General features: G+C 36.4%; 1 protein-coding gene across 4 annotated transcripts in view; it reads right to left on the minus strand.

Annotated features, from left to right (window-relative positions):
• Positions 1–24657, minus strand: part of TBCK (TBC1 domain containing kinase) — a 244314-nt gene that overhangs the window by 112867 nt on the left and 106790 nt on the right. For all 4 annotated transcript variants that reach the window (XR_004483193.2, XM_004269604.3, XM_033427801.2 and 1 more), the window contains exons 21-22: positions 4227–4263; positions 3067–3228 (exon numbers count right to left, since the gene is read on the minus strand). Coding sequence is in view for 3 of the 4 variants with exons in the window: in XM_004269604.3 (XP_004269652.1) it covers positions 3067–3228; positions 4227–4263 (199 nt within the window). In the remaining variant the exon portion in view is untranslated. The remainder of the gene's footprint in view (positions 1–3066; positions 3229–4226; positions 4264–24657) is intronic.

Below are 24657 nucleotides of genomic sequence, written 5' to 3' on the forward strand. Positions count from 1 at the left end.
CCTAAGGTCACACAACTGTAAGGGGTAGAGCTAGGACCTAAAACCCAGGTTATCTGGCTCCACATTCCATGCTCTTAACCACTAGGCTATTGGGCCCCTCTTTGTAGAAAGAAACAACTAGAAAGGGACAACTTAAAAAAAAATGCGAGGTTATTTTGTTTACAAGGTTACCAACTGGATGGTGATTCCATCATATTACTGTCAACAGATGTTCTGAACAGTGAATTTGCTAATCTGCTTCAGCAAAGAATTTAGTTAAATTTGTTCTGATTGATTACTTATGCTTTTAAACTCAGTTAAGTGGGGATTTCAGTAAAGCACAATATATTTAATAAATTCAAATTAATGTTTAATCCTAACTATCTTTATCTACAAAGTCTATCTCAAGAATTAAGGTGAAATATGGAGTTAGCCTATCTCTTCTCATTTTGTAGACTTAAAAAATGTTTTCTTCTTTCTTTCAAACATGTTCCAAGCTTATGTCACATAATATTTTGCTTAGAAAAGGCGCATTCAGTGTGTTTGTGTGTATATTAATCTGGATTCACTTTTTAGGACTTCCCATGACCACTTCGCAGTTCCTTCAAGCATCAAGTACAGTTAGTGGGCTCAACATGATGAAAAAAGACATCTATTAGATCTAATTAGGAAAGACATCCCAAATAAGTGCACTGTGATTAAAAATAAAAGGAAACACAGGTGTACTTAAAGGCAAAGTTTACATTTAACCCCTCCACCCTTCTTTTTTCTTAAGTCACATTTTTCTTATAAACTTTTTTCTTCCCCAACTGGAATCATATAGTGACCAAATAAATGATGAGCCAGAATAATGGCACTGAGGATCAATGCAATTCACATCAATAGAGGCACCCTACTTTCAAAAGTAAGTAGTGTTTACCTTTTCAATGAGTCAGTTCTAACAAACATATACTCTTACTTTCTGATTTCAGAAATAATGACTATTCTAATGTACAAGCAGAATTACCACTAATCTGCCTATACAATATGAAAACAGATTCCTTCACCAGTGTATAATTGGAATATTTATGCACAAAATTGGAAAGGTATTAAATTTACTTTACTTGAAAATGCACAATCATCATTCCTAACATGTATTTTTTTGACCTGACCAGAAAAATTCTTTTAATTCTAATCAATCATCCTCTGCTTACTTTGGCAATTTAGAAACAACAGGAAAATATCTGCACGGTACAAATGGTATTTGTAGTTTGCAAAACTAGCTTTTCTGTAACTGTTCAACACCAATAGGAAAAAAAGAGAGAGAGCTTGATTTTCATAAAGAATCTCCCAGAAAAAAAAACATAAGAACTAAACAACTATTTGTTGATACAAGAAATAATTAACTTTAATTAAAGTTTGATAAGTTAGAAAGCTGATGGTGAATACTTTTAATTTGGGGCGAAAGGGGAAGTAGAAGTTTTAAAATAAATCCAATAATTTTTGCTATTATTTTCCCCAAAAGGATGAAGATTTTCAACAACAGAAAGATGATAAACTACCAGGTACAGATCATCCACTAAAAATAAAAATTGGGGTAGGCAGCAGGTTTCTTTTCTTTTCTTTTTTTTTTAGTTTTTCCTCCAGCGTTATTGAGGTATAATTGACATAAAGAATTGTACATATTTAAAGTGTACAACAGGATGATTTGATATGCATATACTTTGTGGAATTAGTATCACAATCACATTAACTAACACAGCTATCACCTCACATAGTTACTATTTTTGTTTTGTGGTGAGAATGCTTAAGATTTACTATCTTAGCAAATTTCAAGCATACAATACAGTATTATTAACTACTGTCACCATGTTGTCTTTTAGATCCTCAGAACTTATTCATCTTATAACTGAAAGCTTGTATCCCTTTGAAGGTTTATTGTAGTGTAAGTCCTCACAGTTAGTTTTTTTTTTTAATTTTATTTTATTTAGTTTTTATACAGCAGGTTCTTATTAGTTACCTATTTTATACATATTAGTGTATACATGTCAATCTCAATCTCCCAATTCATCCCACCACCACCACCACCCCCTGCCACTTTTCCCCCTTGGTGTCCATATGTTTGTTCTCTACATCTGTGTCTCTATTTCTAGGCAGCAGTTTTCTTATTTCTTTTGAGAGTACTTATTAAATATATAGCGTTAAGGTACCTTTCTTTTATTCGTTGATTTTTAGACAAATTTATCTCTTGGATAATTTTAAGTGTGTTTATTTTCAGCAATCACTTGTGGCTACCTGAAAATATGGAGAACAGCAATAAACACATAGAAGGGTTGGAGCCAATGAAATGCTATTTGAAGAAAGCAGAATTTTTCTACTTGAAAAACATTTTGGTTTCCACAAAAATGTAGTTCAGTTTTTTCTTCCACAGATTGTTATATCCTATGTAACCATATTACTTTCATCTTTTCAGCGAAAGCATCAAAGCTTAAACCATAGTTACATTCAATATTTCTACACTTAAGCATTCAACTCCTAAATTTACAAGCTCCTCACTTATGAATACAATATATAGCTTGACTTACTATCCTGCATTGTATAAATGGCATTTCGCTGGAGTGTGACTTGCTCTCCCAAGAGGACAGGGTTTCTCCTTTCCTCAAACTGTCAAACTGTTAGCAAGCAGCTATGGATAGGAGAGAGCAAAGTTCCATGTGAATTACATCTCTGTATAAACTTATCGATTCTCAAACCCCTTCCCAAGTGGCCTTTATTTACTCTCTATCAGTTGGAGATAAATAGGCCTATCCTAAGCAAGGCAAATGTGTCACCCCACCCGCCCCCACTGCCCTGCCCCCTTTACCTTTTTGATGGCATCACTGACATGAAAGTAAATGACAGTGAACTATTATGACCCAGTTTTATATCTACAATGCTGGGCCAGCAGAACAGGTACTATACAAGGGAGACAATTCAGAGACGGATGATGAGGCTCAAGCAGAAGAGATTCTGAAGGCTTGTATGATTATTTTTGCAAATTGTTATAAGAATGTCTCATTATCCTATAATTAAATTTCATTTAGTAATTCCATTTATATATATCTATACCTGGTAAATCAGAGAAGAGAAGAATGCACTCATTAAAGCCATTAGACAAAAGCCGGTCACGCAGCTGCTGAAGAATTGCTACTCCGATACAGAATGGGAAGGAGGAATTCCCAAGCAGTAGGGTATCCCAGAGGTGGAAAATTTTGTGCAGTGGAAATACATCTGTAAAATGACAAATATAAATAAATTAATTGAGATTAAAAATAAAAAATTAAAACAACAACAAGCTACTTTACTAGACATGGTAATTCCCTTATGGTCAAAACTATTACAGAACAAATACTGGTAAACTGTTTTTTATAAAATGCGTATTTGGCTTTGTAGATTTACTGCTTCCTAAGGCATCTTAAAAAACTGATAATCAGATTGATCAAATAGATGACATTTTCTAGCCACCGCTATCAATCTTGGTATAGCTGTTACATTCATTCTGTTTCTTCCTAGAATTTTCAGGTCATATTATTCTCACAAGTTTATATACTTAGAAGAATTTTAGTATTGTTATAGATTCAGTATCATTATATTTCTATTATGCACTCTAAAAACTGCTTTTTGAAATTCCCATAAAAAAATCTGATTAGCAATTTTTTATTTTTGGAAACTTTCTTTTTTTCATTTATCAATACTCTGAACATCTTTCCAGGCCAGTGCATACAGATCTACTTCAAATATTGTATTCCATTAATCAAATGTACATGTTTAAGCAGCATATCCACTATATTAATATCTGTAACTGATTGAAGTATTACATATTCACATAAACTGTTTATTTCTAGAGGAATTCTAGGATAGGAAATAACAAAAGTATTAGTTATTAGACAATCTCTAAAAATTGAATCTGATTTGGTTGTAACAGTTGCCTTCCAAAACTCTATGTAAATACTATAGTTAATATTAATTTATTTTTCAATAGAGGTCAGAGATTTTATGAATGTCATGATATATCAGATAGGTTTTCATCTTATAGAACAACCTTTTTGATATTTAGTAGTCAGAACAATTGAAAAAAATTTCTACCCAACTATATTACCTTAGAATTACATAAGGATGCTCATGTAATTAAATCTGCTTAGTATTATTGTAACTATAATATACTGGGGAAGAATGAAGCTGTTCTTTTGCTAATACAATATTGAAAGAAAAGGGAAAATGATACTTACGAGTAAACATGGTGAGAAACCAAGGGATGGCATAGAGCTATGAGTGGAAAAAGATAGGGATGCAGGGGATAGATAAAGAGGAAACAAAAGAGATAATTAGAATGACTTCCAGTAAACTGAATGGTAAAAAAAGCTCTATGTTTTGGTCTACTCCACTGATTAAAAACATTCTTTAACACCATATGCAGAAATAAACTCAAAATGGATTAAAGACCTAAATGTAAGGTTGGATACTATAAAAATCCTAGAGGAAAACATAGGCAGAACACTCTCTGACATAAATCACAGCAATATTTTTTTGGACCCACCTCCTAGAGTAATGGAAATAAAAAAAAATAAACAAATGGGACATAATTAAACTGAAAAGCTTTTTTTGCACAGCAAAAGAAACCATAAACAAAATGAAAAGATAAACTAGGAATGGGAGAAAATATTTGAAAATGATGCGACTGACAAGCGATTAATTTCCAAAATATATAAACAGCTCACACAGCTCTATATAAAAGAAAATCAAAAAATGGGCAGAAGTTCTAAATAGATGTTTCTCCAAAGAAGACATACAGATGGCTAAGAGGCACATAAAAAGATATTCAACATCACTAATTATTAGAGAAACACAAATCAAAACTACAATGAGGTATCACCTCACACTGGTCAGAATAGCCATCATCAAAAAGTCTACAAATAATAAATGCTGGAGGGGGTGTGGAGAAAAAGGAACCCTCCTACACTGTTGATGGGAATGTAAATTGGTAGAGCCACTATGGAGAACAGTATGAAGGTTCCTTAAAAAACTAAAAACAGAGTTACCATATGATCCATCAATCTCACTCCTGGGCATATATCTGAAGAAAACTCTAATTCAAAAAGATACGTGCACCCAAATGTTCATTGCAGCACTATTTACAATAGCCAAGACATGGAAGCAACCTAAGTGTACAATGACAGATGAATGGATGAAGAAGATGTGGTATATACATACAATGGAATATTGCTCAGCCATAAAAAAGAAAGAAATAATGCCATATGCAGCAACATGGATGGGCCTAGAGATGATCATTCTAAGTGAAGTAAGGCAGACAGAGAACAACAAATATGATATTGCTTAGATGTGGAATCTAAAAAATTGATACAAATGAACTTATTTACAAAACAGAAATAGACTCACAGACATAGAAAACAAACTTACAGTTACCAAAGGGGAAAGGAGGGGGGATAAATTATGAGTTTGGGATTAACATATACACACTACTGTATATAAAATAGATAACCAACAAGGACCTACTGTATAGCACAGGGAACTATACTCAATATCTTGTAATAACCTATAATGGAAAAGAATCTAAAAAAGAATATATATATATATATATATATATATATATATATATATATATAACTGAATCACTTTGCTATACACTAGAAACTAACACAACATTGTAAATCAATTATACTTCAATAAAAATTTTAAAAAATAAAAGAGAATCTAGATAATTATAATTATTATCACAAATATTCTATTAAATAATGACATCTATTACAAATGCTGCAGATGATCCTTTGGCCAAGGCTTATTCCACAGAGTATTTTCATTTCATCAAAGACTACACTCAAGACAATGCCTAATCCAAACACAATACTAGCATGCTAATTTCAAAGGTCTACTTTTCAAAGGAGAACTTTGTTCTTAGGAATAAAATATTCCTAAGATTTGAAGAGTCCTCATCAGTGTTGAGTCACCCTTACTATTTTTTGAAACATGATGAGATGATATTTGAAAAATGTCCAAAATGTCTCATTAAAAAATTTTTATGAAGCTTATGCCTATTACCACTTTCTAAATTAACAGGAAGCTTCATAAGACACTAAAAGTAATGAGATCCAGGAATGAAATAATTTGGTTCTTTAGATGAGTGACAAATTTATTTTCCTAAGTTTACTCTCTAGAAATGAAACACACACACACACACACACACACACACACCAATTAATTTTGTGAGATTTTGAAAGTGAGAAATCATTCTTAATTTCTAAAAGTAGAGTAAAATCTCCTTTGTTAATAACAAGTATCAAAAACCAATAATAATTTATAGAAAAATCTGAAAAAGCTCTACTTTTATGTTTTATGTCAGTGCATGCTCCTATTAGACAAAGATTTTTGTACTACCTATAGCGTTTAAATAAATAGTTTTTCAGCACCTATCAATTGTGAATTTATAAGTAGAGTTGAATATTTCTTTGCATTATACACAATTGAGTATCTATGCTATTAAATGCCAGTCAAGAACCATAAGTACAGTTATAGACTACATTAAAATCTAAGTACTGTATGTGAAATAAACCCATTGCTCCCTACAAGATTATCACTTATATGCACTGACACAGCCATTACAAATGGGGAAACTGAGGAGTACAGAGGTATGTGACTTCACTATAGAGTATTGGTTGTAGAAAACAATAAAATATAATAAACTCTGAATTTTTCAGCCTAATTTAAATTTAAACATACAGTCTGTATATGTAAGTTCCATCAGTATTATTTAACTTTTCTTGCTTTTAAGGATATAACATAAATTATATTATGCTCTACCCTTCTGATCAAAGCCAATTGTTTGTCATTAGGAATCTTACCTGAGTTACTTCAGCAACAAAACTAACAATCCCTTTTATTGAAGAGAGCATGTGTATGAGGAAGAACACAAAGTGGGGAGGAACCACCTGAAAGGATCGGGGGAAAACATGCCAGGCTCACACAAAGCCAGGCATGGTTCATCTTACCACTAGCTACAATTTTTTTTAAAACCCTGAAATAAACAAAGCAAAGTACTCAAAAGGATACTGCCTTAGTAATGGGGCAAAATTATGCTCCCAAATTATGCTGCCCTGGTCTCACTTAACAAACCTTAAAAGCAAGCCTTGAAAAGATCAAACTGTTTCAATGTTACCTAGCTGCATCTCAAAAAAAAGCTCAAGAATATTTACAAGAACATAAAAATATCCAATAACCAGCAAGGTAAAATTCACAATGACTGAAATTCAGTAAAAAAATCAGTAGTGCAAAGTAGCAGAAAAAAAATGATCATAATGAGAAGAAAAATCATTCAATCAAAATGGACAAAGAACTAACATAAATGTTTGTAATAGCAGGCAAGGATGTCAGAATGCTTTTTTTTTTTTTTTTCTTTGTGGTATGCAGGTCTCTCACTGTTGTGGCCTCTCCCATTGTGGAGCACAGGCTCTGGACGCACAGGCTCAACGGCCATGGCTCACGGGCTCAGCCGCTCCGTAGCATGTGGGATCTTCCCGGACCAGGGCACGAACCCATGTCCCCTGCATCAGCAGGTGGACTCTCAACCACTGCACCATCAGGAAAGCCCTCAAAATGCTTTTTATATCTGTATACATATGTTCAAAAATCTAACAAATGATTGAACACGTTAAGTAGAGACATAGTAGATATAAAAAAGAACCAAAAAACCTCTCTAGAGATGAAAAATACAATGTTTGACTTAAAATATACATTGAATAGGATTAAGAGCAGATCAGACACTGCAGAAGAAGAGATAAGTAAGCCTGAAAATACAGCAATAGAAACTACCCAAAATGAAACACGGACAGGGGGAATAAAGAAAAACAAAACACGTCCTATGCATCAGTGAGCAACTTCAACCAGCTGAATATGTTATTGGAGACTGCAAAAGACAGAGAGAAGATGAGAGGGAACAGAAAAAAATATTTGAAGAAATAATAGCTGAACATTTTCCAAAAGTGATGAAAACTATAATCTGATAGAGTAAATAATCTCAAGAACCTGAAGCACGTGAAACATGAAGAAAACTATACCAAGGTACATCATAATCAGATTTCTCAAAAAATCTTACACCACAGCCAGAGAAAAAAGGCACACTATGTAAAAGCATCAGTGAGAGGAATGTTTTCTTGTCAAAAACAGGGCACAAAAAATGACAGTGGAGCGACATTTTTCAAGTAATAAAAAAAAAACCTATCAACTTAGAATTGTATGTCCAGCAAAATATCTTTCAAAGAGAAAGGTAAAATAAAGACTCTCACACAAACAGAAACTGAAAGAATTCATCAGCAGCAATCCTGCACTATAAGAAATGCTGAAGTCAGTCTTTCAGGCAGAAGGAAAATGATACCACATGGAAATCTGGACCTATACAGAAGAATGAAGAGACTCAGGATTATAAAAATGTAGTTAAATATAAAACACTTTTATTTAAAAAAAATCTTTAAAAATAAGTGACTCTCGGGAGTTCCCTGGCAGTCCAGTGATTAGGACGCCACGCTTTAACTGCCAAGGGCCTGGGTTCAATCCCTGGCCGGGGAACGAAGATCCCACAAGCTGCGTGGCACAACCAGAAAAAAAGTGACTCTCTAAAGCAAAACTAATAATTTATGTGGAGCTTATAATATATGCAGAAATAAAAGGTAGGACAACAATAATACAAATGCCAGGAGGGTAAAATGGAGGTATATGTTGTAAAGTATTTATACTATATGTGAAGTGGTATAATACTACTTAAAAGCAGATTATAATAAGTTAAAGAATTATAGTATAAACCAGAATTTCTTAACCTCGGAACTATTCACATTTTGCGTTGGACAACTCTTTCAAGGGGGAGGTGTAGTTTGCGTTTTAAGATTTTTGTAGCAACCCAGCCTCTGTACTAGATGCCAGTAGCACTTGCTCAGTTTTGTCAAAAATGTCTCAGACTTTGCCAAAAAATCCTGTGGGAGGCAAAACTGCCCCTGGTTGAGGACCACTGTGTAAATCTTAAAGAAACCAATAAGAAAACAAGAAAGAGTTATAGCTAGTGTCTTAACAAAGGAGATAAAATAGAATCACAAAAAATATATCCAACAAATCCGAAGAAGGCAGATAAAAAGGAAAAAGAGAACAAAGAACTGATAGGACAAATAGAATAAAAATAACAAATTGGTAGGTTTAAAGGCAGCCATAGCAATAACCACAACAGAAGTCAATGGTTCTTGTGATGGTTAACTTTATGTGTAAACTTTACTGACACAGGTGCCCAGACACTTAGTTAAACATTATTCCGGATGTGTCTTTAAGGGTGTTTCTGGATGAGATCAACATGAAAATCAGTAGATTTCATAAGGCAGACTGCCCTCCCTAATGTGAGTGGGCCTCATGGAATTTGTTGGAGGTCTGAATAGAACAGAAGGTAGAGTTAGGGAGAATTCACTCTATGCCTGATAGGATAAGCAGTGAAGAAAGCATAGCTCTAGCTTCTAAGGATCTTACAGTTCATTAAGAGCAGTAGCTATTCATTAAATATTCTCTCAATCCACTCCAATTAGGTTCTAGCCTTCACCTCACAACCAGAACTGCTCTTCTCTTGGTCATCAAAGGTCTCCATGTTTCTAAATCTAATGGTCAATTCTCATTCTCAGTCTTTACCAATCAGCAGGCTTTGACATAATTTACTATTCTCACCTCCTCTAACCACCTGCCCCCCACCTTAACTTGGCTTCCAAGAAACCACATTCATCTAGTTTTCTGACTGCTCCTTCTCCATCTCTTTTGTTGGTTCCTATTTATCTCCCTGACTTAAATATTGGCATGCCCTATATTCAGTGCTTAGAATTTTTTTCTCTTCTATTTTTCTCCAAATGATGTGAGGACTTATATCTACAGCTCTATCCCAGACCTCTCTCCTGAAATCCAAACTGGTATGTACAAATGCCTACTTGGCATTTCCACTTGTATATCTGATAGATATGCATATCATGTCCCAAACTAAGCTCCTGACACTGCTTCCAAAATCTGTGCCTCCAAGTACAGTCTTTCAAATCTTCGTTAAGAGCGATCCTATTCTTCCAGTTGCTCAGGTAAACAAAACTGTGGAATCATTCTTATCTCCTCTTTCTTCCACATTGTACATTTGTCACCAGCAGTCCTGCCAGCTCTACCTTCAAAATATATCCAGAATATGAAAACTGCTCACCACTTCTACTGCTAATTTCCTGATTCAAGCTACCATCATCTCTTGCCTAGATTATTACAATAGCCCATGACTAGTCTTCTAGATTCCATCTTGCCCCTCCTTGGATTTTTCTTACCACAGCAGGCAGAATGATCTTGTTAAAATGTTTAGATACGAAGATGTAGCTTTCAGTGGCTTTCCACTACCGACAGTAAAAGCTAAAGTCCTAACTATGATCTATAACAGCGGTCCCCAACCCTCTTGGCACCAGGGACCAGTTTCATGGAAGACAATTTTTCCACGGATGGCGGTGGGAGGGGAGGAATGGTTCAGGCGGTAACACGAGCCACGATGGGGAGTGGCAGAACGCAGCTTCTGGCTTGCTTGCCCGCCCGCCGCTCACCTCCTGCTGTGCGGCCCTGTTCCGAACAGGCCGGGACCGGGACAGGTCCCTGGCCAGCGGGGTAGGGACTCCTGATCTATAAGACTGTGTAATCTGGCCCTTCAATTACCTCTTTGACCTTCATCTCCTTGTTCACTGTGCTCCAGTCACACTGGTCTCTTGTCTCCTGGCTGCTCCTCTGACATCCCTGGAATGCTTACACCTCAGGGCTGTAGCTCTTGCTGCTCTTGCTGTTGCTTCTGTTTGGATTGCTCTTTCCCTCAATTCATTAAGGCATTTATTCAGAAGTCACCTTTTCTGTGAGGCTTTACCTTACTGAAATATTCAATCCCTCCTTCACCTGAGCACTTAACCTCCATGTCCCTGATTTAGCTGTTTTTTGTTCACTACTTATCACTACCTAACATACCACAAAGTATATTTATCTTTATTGTCTGCCCCCGACTAAAATATAAGTTGAATTAGGGCAGAGATTTCTGTCGTTTTTTTTTTCCATTTATGTAACCAGGGCCTAGGAAAATGTCTGGTACATAATAGGCACTGAAATATTTGTTGAAAGAATGAAATATATATAATAAAGATATTTGAAAGGGACAGATTAAAAGATTAAATAGTCACAAGATTACACAATTTATTTAGAAGTTTTCAATACATATGAAATAAAGAGAAAATCAGTTAATCTTCCTTGGGGTGTGTATGTGTGTGTGTGTATCCATCATATTAAATACTGGCAAGTATGGAAAAAACATTAAACTTGAAATGCTGAACTATATACCTATACTTTGACAACAATTATGAAAACAGTTATTAGAAATAAGCAAAATGAAGCATATTCTAATAAATATTTGAAAAGTAATAATACAAGTTGAATAAATTTCTTTAATATATAACAACTCCTAGGTTCTCACCAGCCCCAGTCACTGCTTACCAACTAAAGTCAAGTAAATAAATATGTAATATACTCTGTGAGACTGTAATGCCTGTTATTTATTCCTTCTATTATTTCTCCCTATTAAAATTTTAACTGATATTTTCATCTTAAATAATTTCTTAGCATATTGCTATATCTTCATAATACAGTCTGATACAAAAAAGACAGCAAAATAAGATAATTTTGAATACTAGGGTAGTTTAGGTTTTAATTAAAAAAAAAAACAAATAATGAAATATTTTCTTACAAATATGAAAAATATATAAAATTAGTCTTATTAAGTTAGAGATATTATTAGCTACTTCCCAATTTAAAGGTGGAAACAAACCCAGTGAAAAGAAATCATACATTCACACATTCTGTTTTCTCCAGATCATGAAATTATGTTCCTGAATTAGCCTAGTGCTAGTCTGCTGAAAGAGTCAGCTGAGTAAATACTGCCCCCTAGCAATAATCAAGAAAGTATAGTGTTATTAACCATTTCATGAAGCCTTTCTATATCGTCTGGTAATGTCAAAGTTAGAAACATCAATAGGAAAAACTAAGGCAGGGGCTCATTAACTTGATTTTCAAGAGCAGAAAATTAAGGCTCAAAAACTTACAAATATATAAAAATGAAAAAGATTAAAAAAGGAAATATTTCTTATAATATAAACTCTAGGTGAATCTTTTGTCAAATGGATTTATTTACAAACATATTATGTGTTCTCTCTCTCTAATATACATAGTAATAATAAAAATTAATACAAAAGGGAGTCCCTTCTAATTGACTTTCTTAATCTATTTTTTTAATGAACATATTTTCTGTTTACCTCAAGTCAAAAGCATTTTTATATTTAAGTTACCGTAAGCCACCTCTGTAAAATGCATGTTGACCATTAGATGGATGCCTTGCAATGATTCTCTGCCTTAGAAAAATGTACATCTAGCCATTCAAGTAAAGGATGCTTGAAAACAGCAGGTTTTCAAAGCAGCAGATTTTCATATATTTTCTTGAAACTTTGAAACTCTGGTTTTGTCATCTGGTAGCTACATATCTCTTTGAACCTTTAGGATTATTGTGAAGATTAGTTAGTGGCTCTAAAACACCTGGCAGAAGATGTGGCATATATCAGATATCAGCATAGGAAGTACAATTATCATTCTTAATAACAGTCCAGAAGCTTCTACAATCGGAAAGTATTTCAACAACCCAAAATTCTGAGTTAACCTCATCTAACAAAAGCTACACACGTTTTGGAACCAGGAGATAGGAGTGGAAGGTAAAGAGAAGAGAATCCTGAGCACTGGGAACTGTACATGATGTTTCAGAGGTCGAGGTAGACTCAATTAATGCAAGGCACAGACGAAGAAGGCTAAAGTATTTCTAGTCCTGCTGGCTCTCAGAATCAATATTCCTCAATCCCATGTCAACTAGTCTGAGTTCACAAAATTTCAAAAATTCTTACATAAAATCTTTTCCCTCAACTTTTCAAATTCTACAAGATCCTTTATTTTGTCTGTATCTGACTCACTATTGCCTTCTTAACCACATATAAAATAACATGACTTGATATGAAGGAAAATTCTTGAAAATCAAGAATATGTCCCATAAAACATTTGTATTGTTCCATTATGTTACTCATTTTCAAAAGACTGTTAGCTTTTTCAACAATGAACAAAGATGATGGCTTATGTTAAACCAGGATAAATTCGGTGGAATGGGAAAGGGTTTCACGTAAATAAAAAAAACTACATAATACAGGCAAAAGAAGTAATAAATAGCTCTCCTTATTTATCAGTACTCCTATCTTCTTAGAATCTTGGGGAAACATTTGCAAGTACAAAACCTGCCTTCATAACCAGCAACAAGGGGACAAAAGTCAGGAGGTGAGAATTATAAATCTATATGATAACAGTGATTTACAGAGCAACTCTTTAGAATATTTTAAATAGAAAACAATTATATTCTGATATTTTTGTGAACCAGTAACCCTGAAACAAAAGATTATCTGTTTCTAATCTTTACCTTAATAAAGCAGCCAATAAATACTGCATTCTTATAGATAAAACAAAGTAGTATGGAACACAGTGCCTGGCACATTAATGACTGTATTGAATCTATAAGACGCGCTATGTAACACCTTCTGGGAGACGGAAAAGTACCTTAAAAATCAAGCAATAAAAAAGGTTAAAATTTAAAATGAAGTAGCAATCTCACCAACTCGGACAAACAAGGAAGTTTTTATTGTTGTTACTATCATATTTCCTCCAGCAAAGTGTTTGTTAACCAATGCAGCAAAATAATATATCCATTATAGCTTGTAATATAATGCTTTTTAAAATGTAAATCATATTAACATAACCAAAGAAACAGTGCAACATGAACAGATTCTAATAAGTAAAACAAGAACACCGATAATGGTCAAGCCCTTAATACTAACTATGTACCTGGAACTGTGTTAAACGGTTTATATGTATTATCTCATTTAATCATCACAATAATCCTAAGAGGTAAGATTTATTATAATCAACATTAAGAGGACTGTGGATAAGAAAAATTAACAAGTGTTTAGCTAGTAAGTTGAAGCGTCCGGATGAGAACCCTGCCCCATTTGACACCAGTGTCTGAGTGCTTACCCAAATTGTGGTCACAGACTTCTGGGGACCTTCAAGACCCTTCAGGGCCCCAAACTTCAAAGCTATTTTTATAACAATACTGAGATGTTTTTGCTCTTTTTTACTATGTTAACATTTGAGCTAATGGTGCAAAAAAACCCACTGGTGAATAAAACTACTGGCACCTCATCACAAATCAAGGTAGTGGCACTAAATTATAGAAGTCATATTCTTGTGAAGCAGTAAAAATTATTAATTTTGTTAAATATCTTTTAAAATGTTCCATGAGACAAAATCGGAAGTATGCATAAAGTACTTGCACTGTGTACCGAAGAAAAAGATTGTCTTGAGAGGGAGCTTCAAGATGGCGGAAGAGTAAGACGTGGAGATCATCTTCCTCCCCACAAATACATCTGAAATGTATCTACATGTGGAACAACTCCTACAGAACACCTACTGAACGCTGGCAGAAGACCTCAGACCTCCCAAAAGGCAAGAAACTCCCCACGTACCTGGGTAGGGCAAAAGAAAAAAGAAAAAACAGAGACAAAACAATAGGGACGGGACATGCACCAGTGGGAGGGAGCTGTGAAGGAAGAAGGGTTTCCACACACTAGAAGCCCCTTTGCGGGCAGAGACTGCGGGTGGCGGAGGGGGGAGCTTCGGGGGCCACAGAGGAGAGCGCAGTAACAGGGGTGCAGAGGGCAAAGCGGAGAGATTCCTGCACAGAGGATCAGTGCTGACCAGCACTAACCAGTCCGGGAGGCTTGTCTGCTCACTCACCGGGGCAGGTGGGGGCTGGAAGCTGAGGCTTGGGCTTCGGAGGTCGGATCCCCGGGAGAGGACTGGGGTTGGCTGCGTGAACACAGCTTGAAGGGGGATAGTGTGCCACAGCTAGCTGGGAGGGAGTCCGGGAAAAAGTCTGGAGCTGCCGAAGAGGCAAGAGACTTTTTCTTGCCTCTTTGTTTCCTGGTGCACGAGGAGAGGGGATTAAGAGCGCTGCTTAAAGGAGCTCCAGAGGCGGGCGCGAGCCGCAGCTAAAAGCACGGACCCCAGAGACGGGCAGGAGACACTAAGGCTGCTGCTGCCGCCACCAAGGAGCCTGTGTGCAAGCACAGGTCGCTATCCACACCTCCCCACCCGGGAGCCTGGGCAGCCCGCCACTGCCAGGGTCCCGTAATCCAGGGACAACTTCCCAGGGAGAACGCACGGCGCGCCTCAGGCTGGTGCAAAGTCACGCTGGCCTCTGCTGCCACAGGTTCGCCCCGCACTCCATATCCCTCCATCCCCCCGGCCTGAGTGAGCCAGAGCCCCCAAATCAGCTGCTCCTCTAACCCCATCCTGTCTGGGCGGACACAGATGCCCTCAGGCGACCTGCACGCAGAGGCGGGGCCAAATCCAAAACTGAACCCCGGGAGCTGTGCGAACAGAGAAAGGGAAATCTCCCCCAGCAGCCTCAGGAGCAGCAGACGAAATCTCCACAATCAACTTGACGTAGCCTGCATCTGTGGAATACCTGAATAGACAACGAATCATCCCAAATTGAGGAGATGGACTTTGCGAGCAACGATATATATATATATATATATATATATTTCCCTTTTTCTCTTTTTGTGTGTGTATGTGTATGCTTCTGTGTGTGATTTTGTCTGTATAGCTTTGCTTTTACCATTTGTCCTAGGGTTCTGTCTGTCCTTTTTTTTCTATTACTTAAAAAAATTTTTTTTAATAATTATTTTTTATTTTAATAAATTTATTTTATCTTCTTCTTTCTTTCTTTTTTTCCCTCCCTTTTATTCTGAGCTGTGTGGATGACAGGCTCTTGGTGCTCGAGCCAGGCATCAGAGCTGTGCCTCTGAGGTAGGAGAGCCAAGTTCAGGACACTGGCCCACAAGAGACGTCCCAGCTCCACGTAATATCAAATGGTGAAAATCTCCCAGAGATCTCCATCTCAACCCCAACACGCAGCTCCACTCAACGACGAGCAAGATACAGTGCTGGACATCCTATGCCAAACAACTAGAAAGACAGGAACACAACCCCATCCATTAGCAGAGAGGCTGCCTAAAATCATAATAAGGCCACAGACACCCCAAAACATACCAACAGAGGTGGACCTGCCCACCAGAAAGACAAGATTCAGCCTCATCCACCAGAACAAAGGCACTAGTCCCCTCCACCAGGAAGCCTACACAACCTACTGAACCAACGTTAGCCACTGGGGACAGACACCAAACACGGGAACTACGAACCTGTAGCCTGTGAAAAGCAGACCCCAAACACAGTAAGATAAGCAAAATGAGAAGACAGAGAAACACACAGCAGATGAAGGAGCAAGGCAAAAAACACCAGACCTAACAAATGAAGAGGAAACAAGCAGTTTACCTGAAAAATAATTCAGAATAATGATAGTAAAGATGATCCAAAATCCTGGAAATAGAATGGAAAAAATACAAGAAACGTTTAACAAGAACTTAGAAGAACTAAAGAGCAAACAAACAGTGATGAACAACACAATAAATGAAATTAAAAATTCTCTAGAGGGATCAATAGCAGAATAACTGAGGCAGAAGAACGGATAAGTGACGTGGAAGATAAAATAGTGGAAATAACTATTGCAGAGCAGAATAAAGAAAAAAGAATGAGAAGAATTGAGGACAGTCTCAGAAACTTCTGGGAAAACATTAAATGCAGCAACATTCGAATTATAGGGGTCCCAGAGGAACAGAAAAAGAAAGGGACTGAGAAAATATTTCAAGGAATTATAGTTCAAAACTTCCCTAATATGGAAAAGGAAATAGTTAATCAAGTCCAGGAAGCACAGAGAGTCCCATACAGGATAAAGCCAAGGAGAAACATGCCAAGACACATATTAATCAAACTCAAAAATTAAACAAAAAGAAAAAATATTAAAAGCAGCAAGGGAAAAACAACAAATAACACACAAGGGAATCCCCATAATGTTAACAGCTTATCTTTCAGCAGAAACTCTGCAAGCCAGAAGGGAGTGGCAGGACATATTTAAAGAGATGAAGGAGAAAAACCTACAAACAAGACTACTCTACCCAGCAAGGATCTCATTCAGACTTGATGGAGAAATTAAAACCTTTACAGACAAGCAAAGGCTAAGAGAATTCAGCACCACCAAACAAGCTTTACAACAAATGCTAAAGGAACTTCTCTAGGCAGGATACACAAGAGAAGGAAAAGACCTACAGTAACGAACCCAAAACAATTAAGAAAATGGTAATAGGAACATACATATCGATAATTATCTTAAATGTAAAGGGATTAAATGCTCCCACCAAAAGACACAGACTGGCTGAATGGAAATGAAAACAAGACCAGTACATATGCTGTCTACAATACATCCACTTCAGACCTAGTGACACATACAGACTGAAAGTGAGGGGATGGAAAAAGATATTCCATGCAAATGGAAATCAAAAGAAACCTGGAGTAGCAATTCTCACATCAGACAAAACAGACTTTAAAACAAAGCCTATCACAAGAGACAAAGAAGGACACTACATAATGATCAAGGGATCAATCCAAGAAGATATAACAATTGTAAATATTTATGCACCCAACATAGGAGCACCTCAAAACATAAGGCAATGGCTAACAGCCATAAAAGGGGAAATCGACAGTAACACAATCATAGTAGGGGACTTTAACACCCCACTTTCACCAGTGGGCAGATCATTCAAAATGAAAATAAATAAGGAAACACAAGCTTTAAATGATACATTAAACAAGATGGACTTAATTGATATTTATAGGACATTCCATCCAAAAACAACAGAATACACTTTCTTCTCAAGTGCTCATGGAACATTCTCCAGGATAGATCATATCTTGGGTCACAAATCAAGGCTTGGTAAATTTAAGAAAACTGAAAGCGTATCAAGCATCTTTTCTGACCACAATGCTATGAGACTAGATATCAATTACAGGAAAAAAATCTATAAAAAATACAAACACATGGAGGCTAAACAGTACACTACTTAATAACTAAGAGATCACTGAAGAAATAAAAGAGGGAATCAAAAAATACCTAGAAACAAATGACAATGAAAACACGATGACCCAAAACCTATGGGATGCAGCAAAACCAGTTCTAAGAGGGAAGTTTATAGCAATACAATCCTACCTTAAGAAACAAGAAACACCTCAAATAAACAACCTAACCTTACACTCTAAAGCAATTAGAGAAAGAAGAACAAAAAAAACCCCAAAGTTAGCAGATGGAAAGAAATCATAAAGATCAGATCAGAAATAAATGAAAGAGAAATGAAGGAAATGATAGCAAAGATCAATAAAACTAAAAGCTGGTTCCTTGAGAAGATAAACGAAAGTGATAAACCATTAGCCAGACTCATCAAGAAAAAAAGGGAGAAGACTCAAATCAATAGAAATAGAAATGAAAAAGAAGTAACAACTGACACTGCAGAAATACAAAGGATCATGAGAGATTACTACAAGCAACTATATGCCAATAAAATGGACAACCTGGAAGAAATGAACAAATTCTTAGAAATGCACAACTTTCTGAGACTGAACCAGGAAGAAATAGAAAATATGAACAGACCAATCACAAGCACTGAATTGAAACTGTGATTAAAAATCTTCCGGGCTTCCCAGTGGTGCAGTGGTTGAGAGTCCGCCTGCTGATGCAGGGGACACGGGTTTGTGCCCCAGTCCGGGAAGATCCCACATGCCGCGGAGTGGCTGGGCCTGTGAGCCATGGCCGCTGAGCCTGCGCGTCTGGAGCCTGTGCTCCGCAACAGGAGAGGCCACAACAGTGAGAGGCCCGTGTACCACAAAAAAAAAAAAAAAAAATTTTCCAACAAACAAAAGCCCAGGACTGGATGGCTTCACAGGCGAATTCTATCAAACATTTAGAGAAGAGCTAACAGCTATCCTTCTCAAACTCTTCCAAAATATAGCAGAGGGAGGAACACTCCCAAACTCATTCTACGAGGCCACCATCACCCTGATACCAAAACCAGACAAAGATGTCACAAAGAAAGAAAATTACAGGCCAATATCACTGATGAACATAGATGCAAAAATCCTCAACAAAACACAAGCAAACAGAATTCAACAGTACATTAAAAGGATCATACACAATGATTAAGTGGGGTTTATTCCAGGAATGCAAGGATTCTTCAATACATGCAAATCAATCAACGTGATACACCGTATGAACAATTTGAAGGAGAAAAACCATATGATCATCTCAATAGATGCAGAGAAGCTTTCGACAAAATTCAATACCCATTTATGATAAAAACCCTGCAGAAAGTAGGCAGAGAGGGAACTTTCCTCAACATAATAAAGGCCATATATGACAAACCCACAGCCAACATCGTCCTTAATGGTGAAAAACCAAAACCACTCCTACTAAGATCAGAAACAAGACAAGGTTGCCCACCTCACCACTCTTATTCAAAATAGTTTTGGAAGTTTTAGCCACAGCAATCAGAGAAGAAAAAGAAATAAAAGGAATCCAAATCGGAAAAGAAGAAGTAAAGCTGTCACTGTTTGCAGGTGACATGATACTACACATAGAGAATAGTAAACATGCTACTAGAAAACTACTAGAGCTAATCAATGAATTTGGTAAAGTAGAAGGATACAAAATTAATGCACAGAAATCTCTGGCATTCTTATACACTAGTGATGAAAACTCTGAAAGTGAAATTAAGAAAACACTCCCATTTACCACTGCAACAAAAAGAATAAAATATCTAGGAATAAACCTACCTAAGCAGACAAAAGACCTGTATGCAGAAAATTATAAGACACTGATGAAAGAAATTAAAGGTGATACAAATAGATGGAGAGATATACCATATTTTTGGATTGGAAGAATCAACATTGTGAAAATGACTATACTACCCAAAGCAATCTACAGATTCAATGCAATCCCTATCAAACTACCACTGGCATTTTTCACAGAACTAGAACAAAAAATTGCACAATTTGTATGGAAACACAAAAGACCCCGAATAGCCAAAGCAATCTTGAGAACGAAAAATGGAGCTAGAGGAATCAGGCTCCCCGACTTCAGACTATACTACAAAGCTACAGTAATCAAGACAGTATGGTACTGGCACAAAAATAGAAATATAGATCAATGGAACAGGATAGAAAGCCCAGAGATAACCCCATGCACATATGGCCACCTTATCTTTGATAAAGGAGGAAAGAATATACAGTGGAGAAAAGACAGCCTCTTCAATAAGTGGTGCTGGGAAAACTGGACAGGTACATGTGAAAGTTTGAAATTAGGACACTCCCTAACACCATACACAAAAATAAACTCAAAATGGGTTAAAGACCTAAATGTAAGGCCAGACACTATAAGACTCTTAGAGGAAAACATAGGCAGAACACTCTATGACATAAATCACAGCAAGATCCTTTTTGACCCCCCTCCTAGAGAAATGGAAATAAAAACAAAAATAAACAAATGGGACCTAAGGAAACTTCAAAGCTTTTGCACAGCAAAGGAAACCATAAACAAGACCAAAAGACAGCCCACAGAATGGGAGACAATATTTGAAAATGAAGCAACTGACAAAGGATTAATCTCCCAAATTTACAAGTAGCTCATGCAGCTCAATATCAAGAAAACAAACAATCCAATCCAAAAATGGGCAGAAGACCTAAATAGACATTTCTCCAAAGAAGATATACAGATTGCTATCAAACACATGAAAGACTGCTCAACATCATTAATCTTTAGAGAAATGCAAATCAAAACTACAATGCAATATCATCTCACACCAGTGAGAATGGCCATCATCAAAAAATCTACAAACAATAAATGCTGTAGAGCGTGTGGACAAAAGGGAACACTCTTACACTGTTGGTGGCAACGTAAATTGATACAGCCACTATGGAGAACAGTATGGAGGTTCTTTAAAAAACTACAAATAGAACTACCATACGACCCATCAATCCCACTACTGGGCATATACCCTGAGAAAACCATAATTCAAAAAGAGTCATGCAATGTTCATTGCAGCTGCAATGTTCATTGCAGCTCTATTTACAATAGCCAGGACATGGAAGCAACCTAAATGTCCATCAACAGATGAATGGATGAAGAGGATGTGGCACATATATACAATGGAATATTACTCAGCCATAAAAAGAAACGAAATTTAGTTATCTGTAGTGAGGTGGATGGACCTAGAGTTTGTCATACAGAGTGACGTAAGTCAGAAAGAGAAAAACAAATACCGTATACTAACACATATATATGGAATCTTAAAAACAAACAAAAAAATGGTCATGAAGAACCTAGGGGCAAGATGGGAATAAAGACACAGACCTACGAGAGAATGGACTTGAGCATATGGGGAGGGGGAAGGGTAAGCTGGGACAAAGTGAGAGAGTGGCAGGGACATATGTACACTACTAAACTTAAAATAGATAGCTAGTGGGAAGCAGCCGCATAGCACGGGGAGATCAGCTCGGTGCTTTGTGATCACCTAGAGGGATGGGATAGGGAGGGTGCGAGGGAGACGCAAGAGGGAGGGGATATATGTATATGCATAGCTGATTCACTTTGTTATACAGCAGAAACTAACACACCATTGTAAAGCAATTATACTCCAATAAAGATGTTTTAAAAAAAATCTGTTGCTTAGTGTAAAAAAAAAAAAGATTGTCTTGAGAAAAAAGCACTTGGGCAATCGTATTAGCTATGAGTGAATGTAGGTATTTTTTTTCAAGAAATGCCATTTTTTACTTGTAAGAATGACATAAAAACAGTAATTTAAAAAAAAAAACAGTAATTTTTTTCAGGCTTGGATATTTGGCAGATATTTCTCAAAAATGAAGTGAACCTTTCACGTCAAGAAACAACAACAGCTGTCAGGTGAAGATTAGAATTTTGGAAAACTTGTATCTGCCACTGTTAGCTTGGCAGCTTCTCAATACTTAATGACTTTTTGGATGAGATCAGTGGTGATATTAACGAATGTGATTTTTTTGAAATTGTATAATAAAATGTCTCATAGTTGAAAGATCTGCATAATTCAGTGCACCAGTATTTTCTAAATGACCAATGCACAACATTACAAAATCATGTACGGGTAAAAGAGCCATTCACAGTGCAAGACAGATTGATGGACTTGAAAATAAAAGAATCTGAAAAGTTCATTGATATAGTTTTAGATTGTACATTGCAATTAAGCTTTAAGAAACTACCACTGTCTGAAAAGGTCTTTTGCCATTACATGCCCATGTAGGGCCACCAGATTTTCTTCATGTACTTCAACTAAAACAAGGTATTGCAACAAGATTGAATTTAGAAGCAGGTACGAGAATCTAACTTTCCTCTATTAAGTAGAAATTGCAAAAATATAAAACAATACCACTCCTCCATTATTTTTTGTTTGTTTTGGAAAACAATTATTTTTCAGAAAAATGTTATTTTGTTAACATGCAATGGTTTCGTTATTGTCATTTTTAAATGAATAAATACATAATTTTTTAAATGTCTCAGTAAATACTAAGAGATATAAACCCACATAAAAACTCTGGGATATCTGATAATTTTTAAAAACGTGAATGGGTCCTAAGACCGATCAAAAAGTTTGAGAACTGCTGCATCATACCATACATCCTTCTTTTTTTTTTAAAAAAAAAATTGAAGTATAGGGCTTCCCTGGTGGCGCTATGGTTGAGAGTCCGCCTGCCGATGCAGGGGACATGGGTTCGTGCCCCGGTCCGGGAAGATCCCACATGCCGCGGAGTGGCTGGGCCCGTAAGCCATGGCCGCTGAGCCTGCGCGTCCAGAGGCTGTGCTCCGCAATGGGAGAGGCCACAACAGTGAGAGGCCCGCATACCGCAAAAAAAAAAATAAAAATTGAAGTATAGATGATTTACAACATTGTGTTAGTTTTAGATGTACAGGACAGTGATTCAGGTTTGTTTTCTGCAGAGTACATTCCATTATAGGTTATTATAAGATATTGGGTGTAATCCCCTGTGCTATGCAGTAAATTCTGTTGCTTATCTATTTTATGTATAGTAGTTTGTTTCTGTTAATTCCATACCCTTAATTTGTCCCTCCCCTGCTCCCTCTCTCCTTTGGTAACCATAAATTTGTTTCTATGTCTGCGAGTCTATTTCTGTTCTGCATACAGATTCATTTATATTATTTTTTAGATTCCACATATAAGTTGTATCATATAGTATTTGTCTTTGTCTGACTTACTTCACTAAGCATATACTTCCTTTTACTTGTGTCTCAACCAGTATAAGGATACATTAGATTGAAAACAGAGTGAGGATTTACTAAAGATGGAAACTTGCTGGATACTTAACTTGTATGTATGTGTTCTTAGCAAGAAGATACCTGGCCTATGGAATTAATAAGTCTTTGGCTTCTGAGATATGAGTCCTTTCTGAAAGGTAATTATCTTTATCGTAAGAAAGAGAGCTCAGTAAGCCTTTTGTATTTAAGGGCTTTAAAGAACCCAAGGTCAGTAGAATGGGGTTAGGACTAAAGTCAGGGAAAACAGCAATAGCTAGACAAAGGACATATCCTGGCACTCCACAGATGGATTAGAACAGGTTAGTGGGGACTCTTGTTATGGGAGACTCTAAACAGGGTGCAACTTCCTAATTTACCCTGTAACCACACTTGATAAAAATCTAAAAAGCTCATTGTCACTAATCTCCTCTTTAGATTAAAACCTAAAATTTCTTTATGTAACAATAACAACATGAAGGCCAGGAATGAATGAAGGAACAAATGAACAAACAAAACAAACAAATAAATACATAAATATTTCTGAGAAATCCTTTCACATTTTTGGTTAGTACAAACTCAGCTCAATATAAAATTTGAAAATGACAGTGATAAACTTTTAGGGAGGGAGAAAATCAGTAGTAGTATAAGCATCCATTAAGACTGTAGTTAAATGACAACGGTTTTGCCAGCATACTTGCTTACGACTGAATTTGTTAGCTTTATCTTTAGCAGACAGTTAGGTTCAAGAGGCACATATAGTACTGAGATATAGCCCTTATCATTTCTCTTACTGGCCACCGGACAACTATTCATAATTTGCAGGTTGAATGCTATTTATAGCATTTCAGAAAAATAGTTTCCTTAAGAATGAAGAAACATACTTTCCTGTTCTCATTTCAAAGGCCTGGTATGTTTTCAGAAGCAGAACATACACCAAGACAGAAATGATAAAAATCACTCTGGCCCCAATTTTGCCAAATACACATTATTCACCCTATTTATATGTAAATCACATAACTACCATGATATATATAATCTAAGCATCACATCAGTGCACAACATTCCTAACTATTCAAGCTTCAGCAGTACTCAGTATTCAGAGTTCTGTGACCCACGGCAAATGGAAAGGAGCCAGAAATCACAATCTTTCCTGCAATAGGAGTCTGCATTTTAATGATGGAAGATTAATGAGGGCTTACTTTGATAGGATTAGTTATTGAGCAGGAAACTCAGTTTGGGATCTCATTACCAAA

The sequence above is a fragment of the Orcinus orca genome, chromosome 4 (assembly GCF_937001465.1).
Source record: "Orcinus orca chromosome 4, mOrcOrc1.1, whole genome shotgun sequence".
Lineage (NCBI taxonomy): Eukaryota > Metazoa > Chordata > Mammalia > Artiodactyla > Delphinidae > Orcinus > Orcinus orca.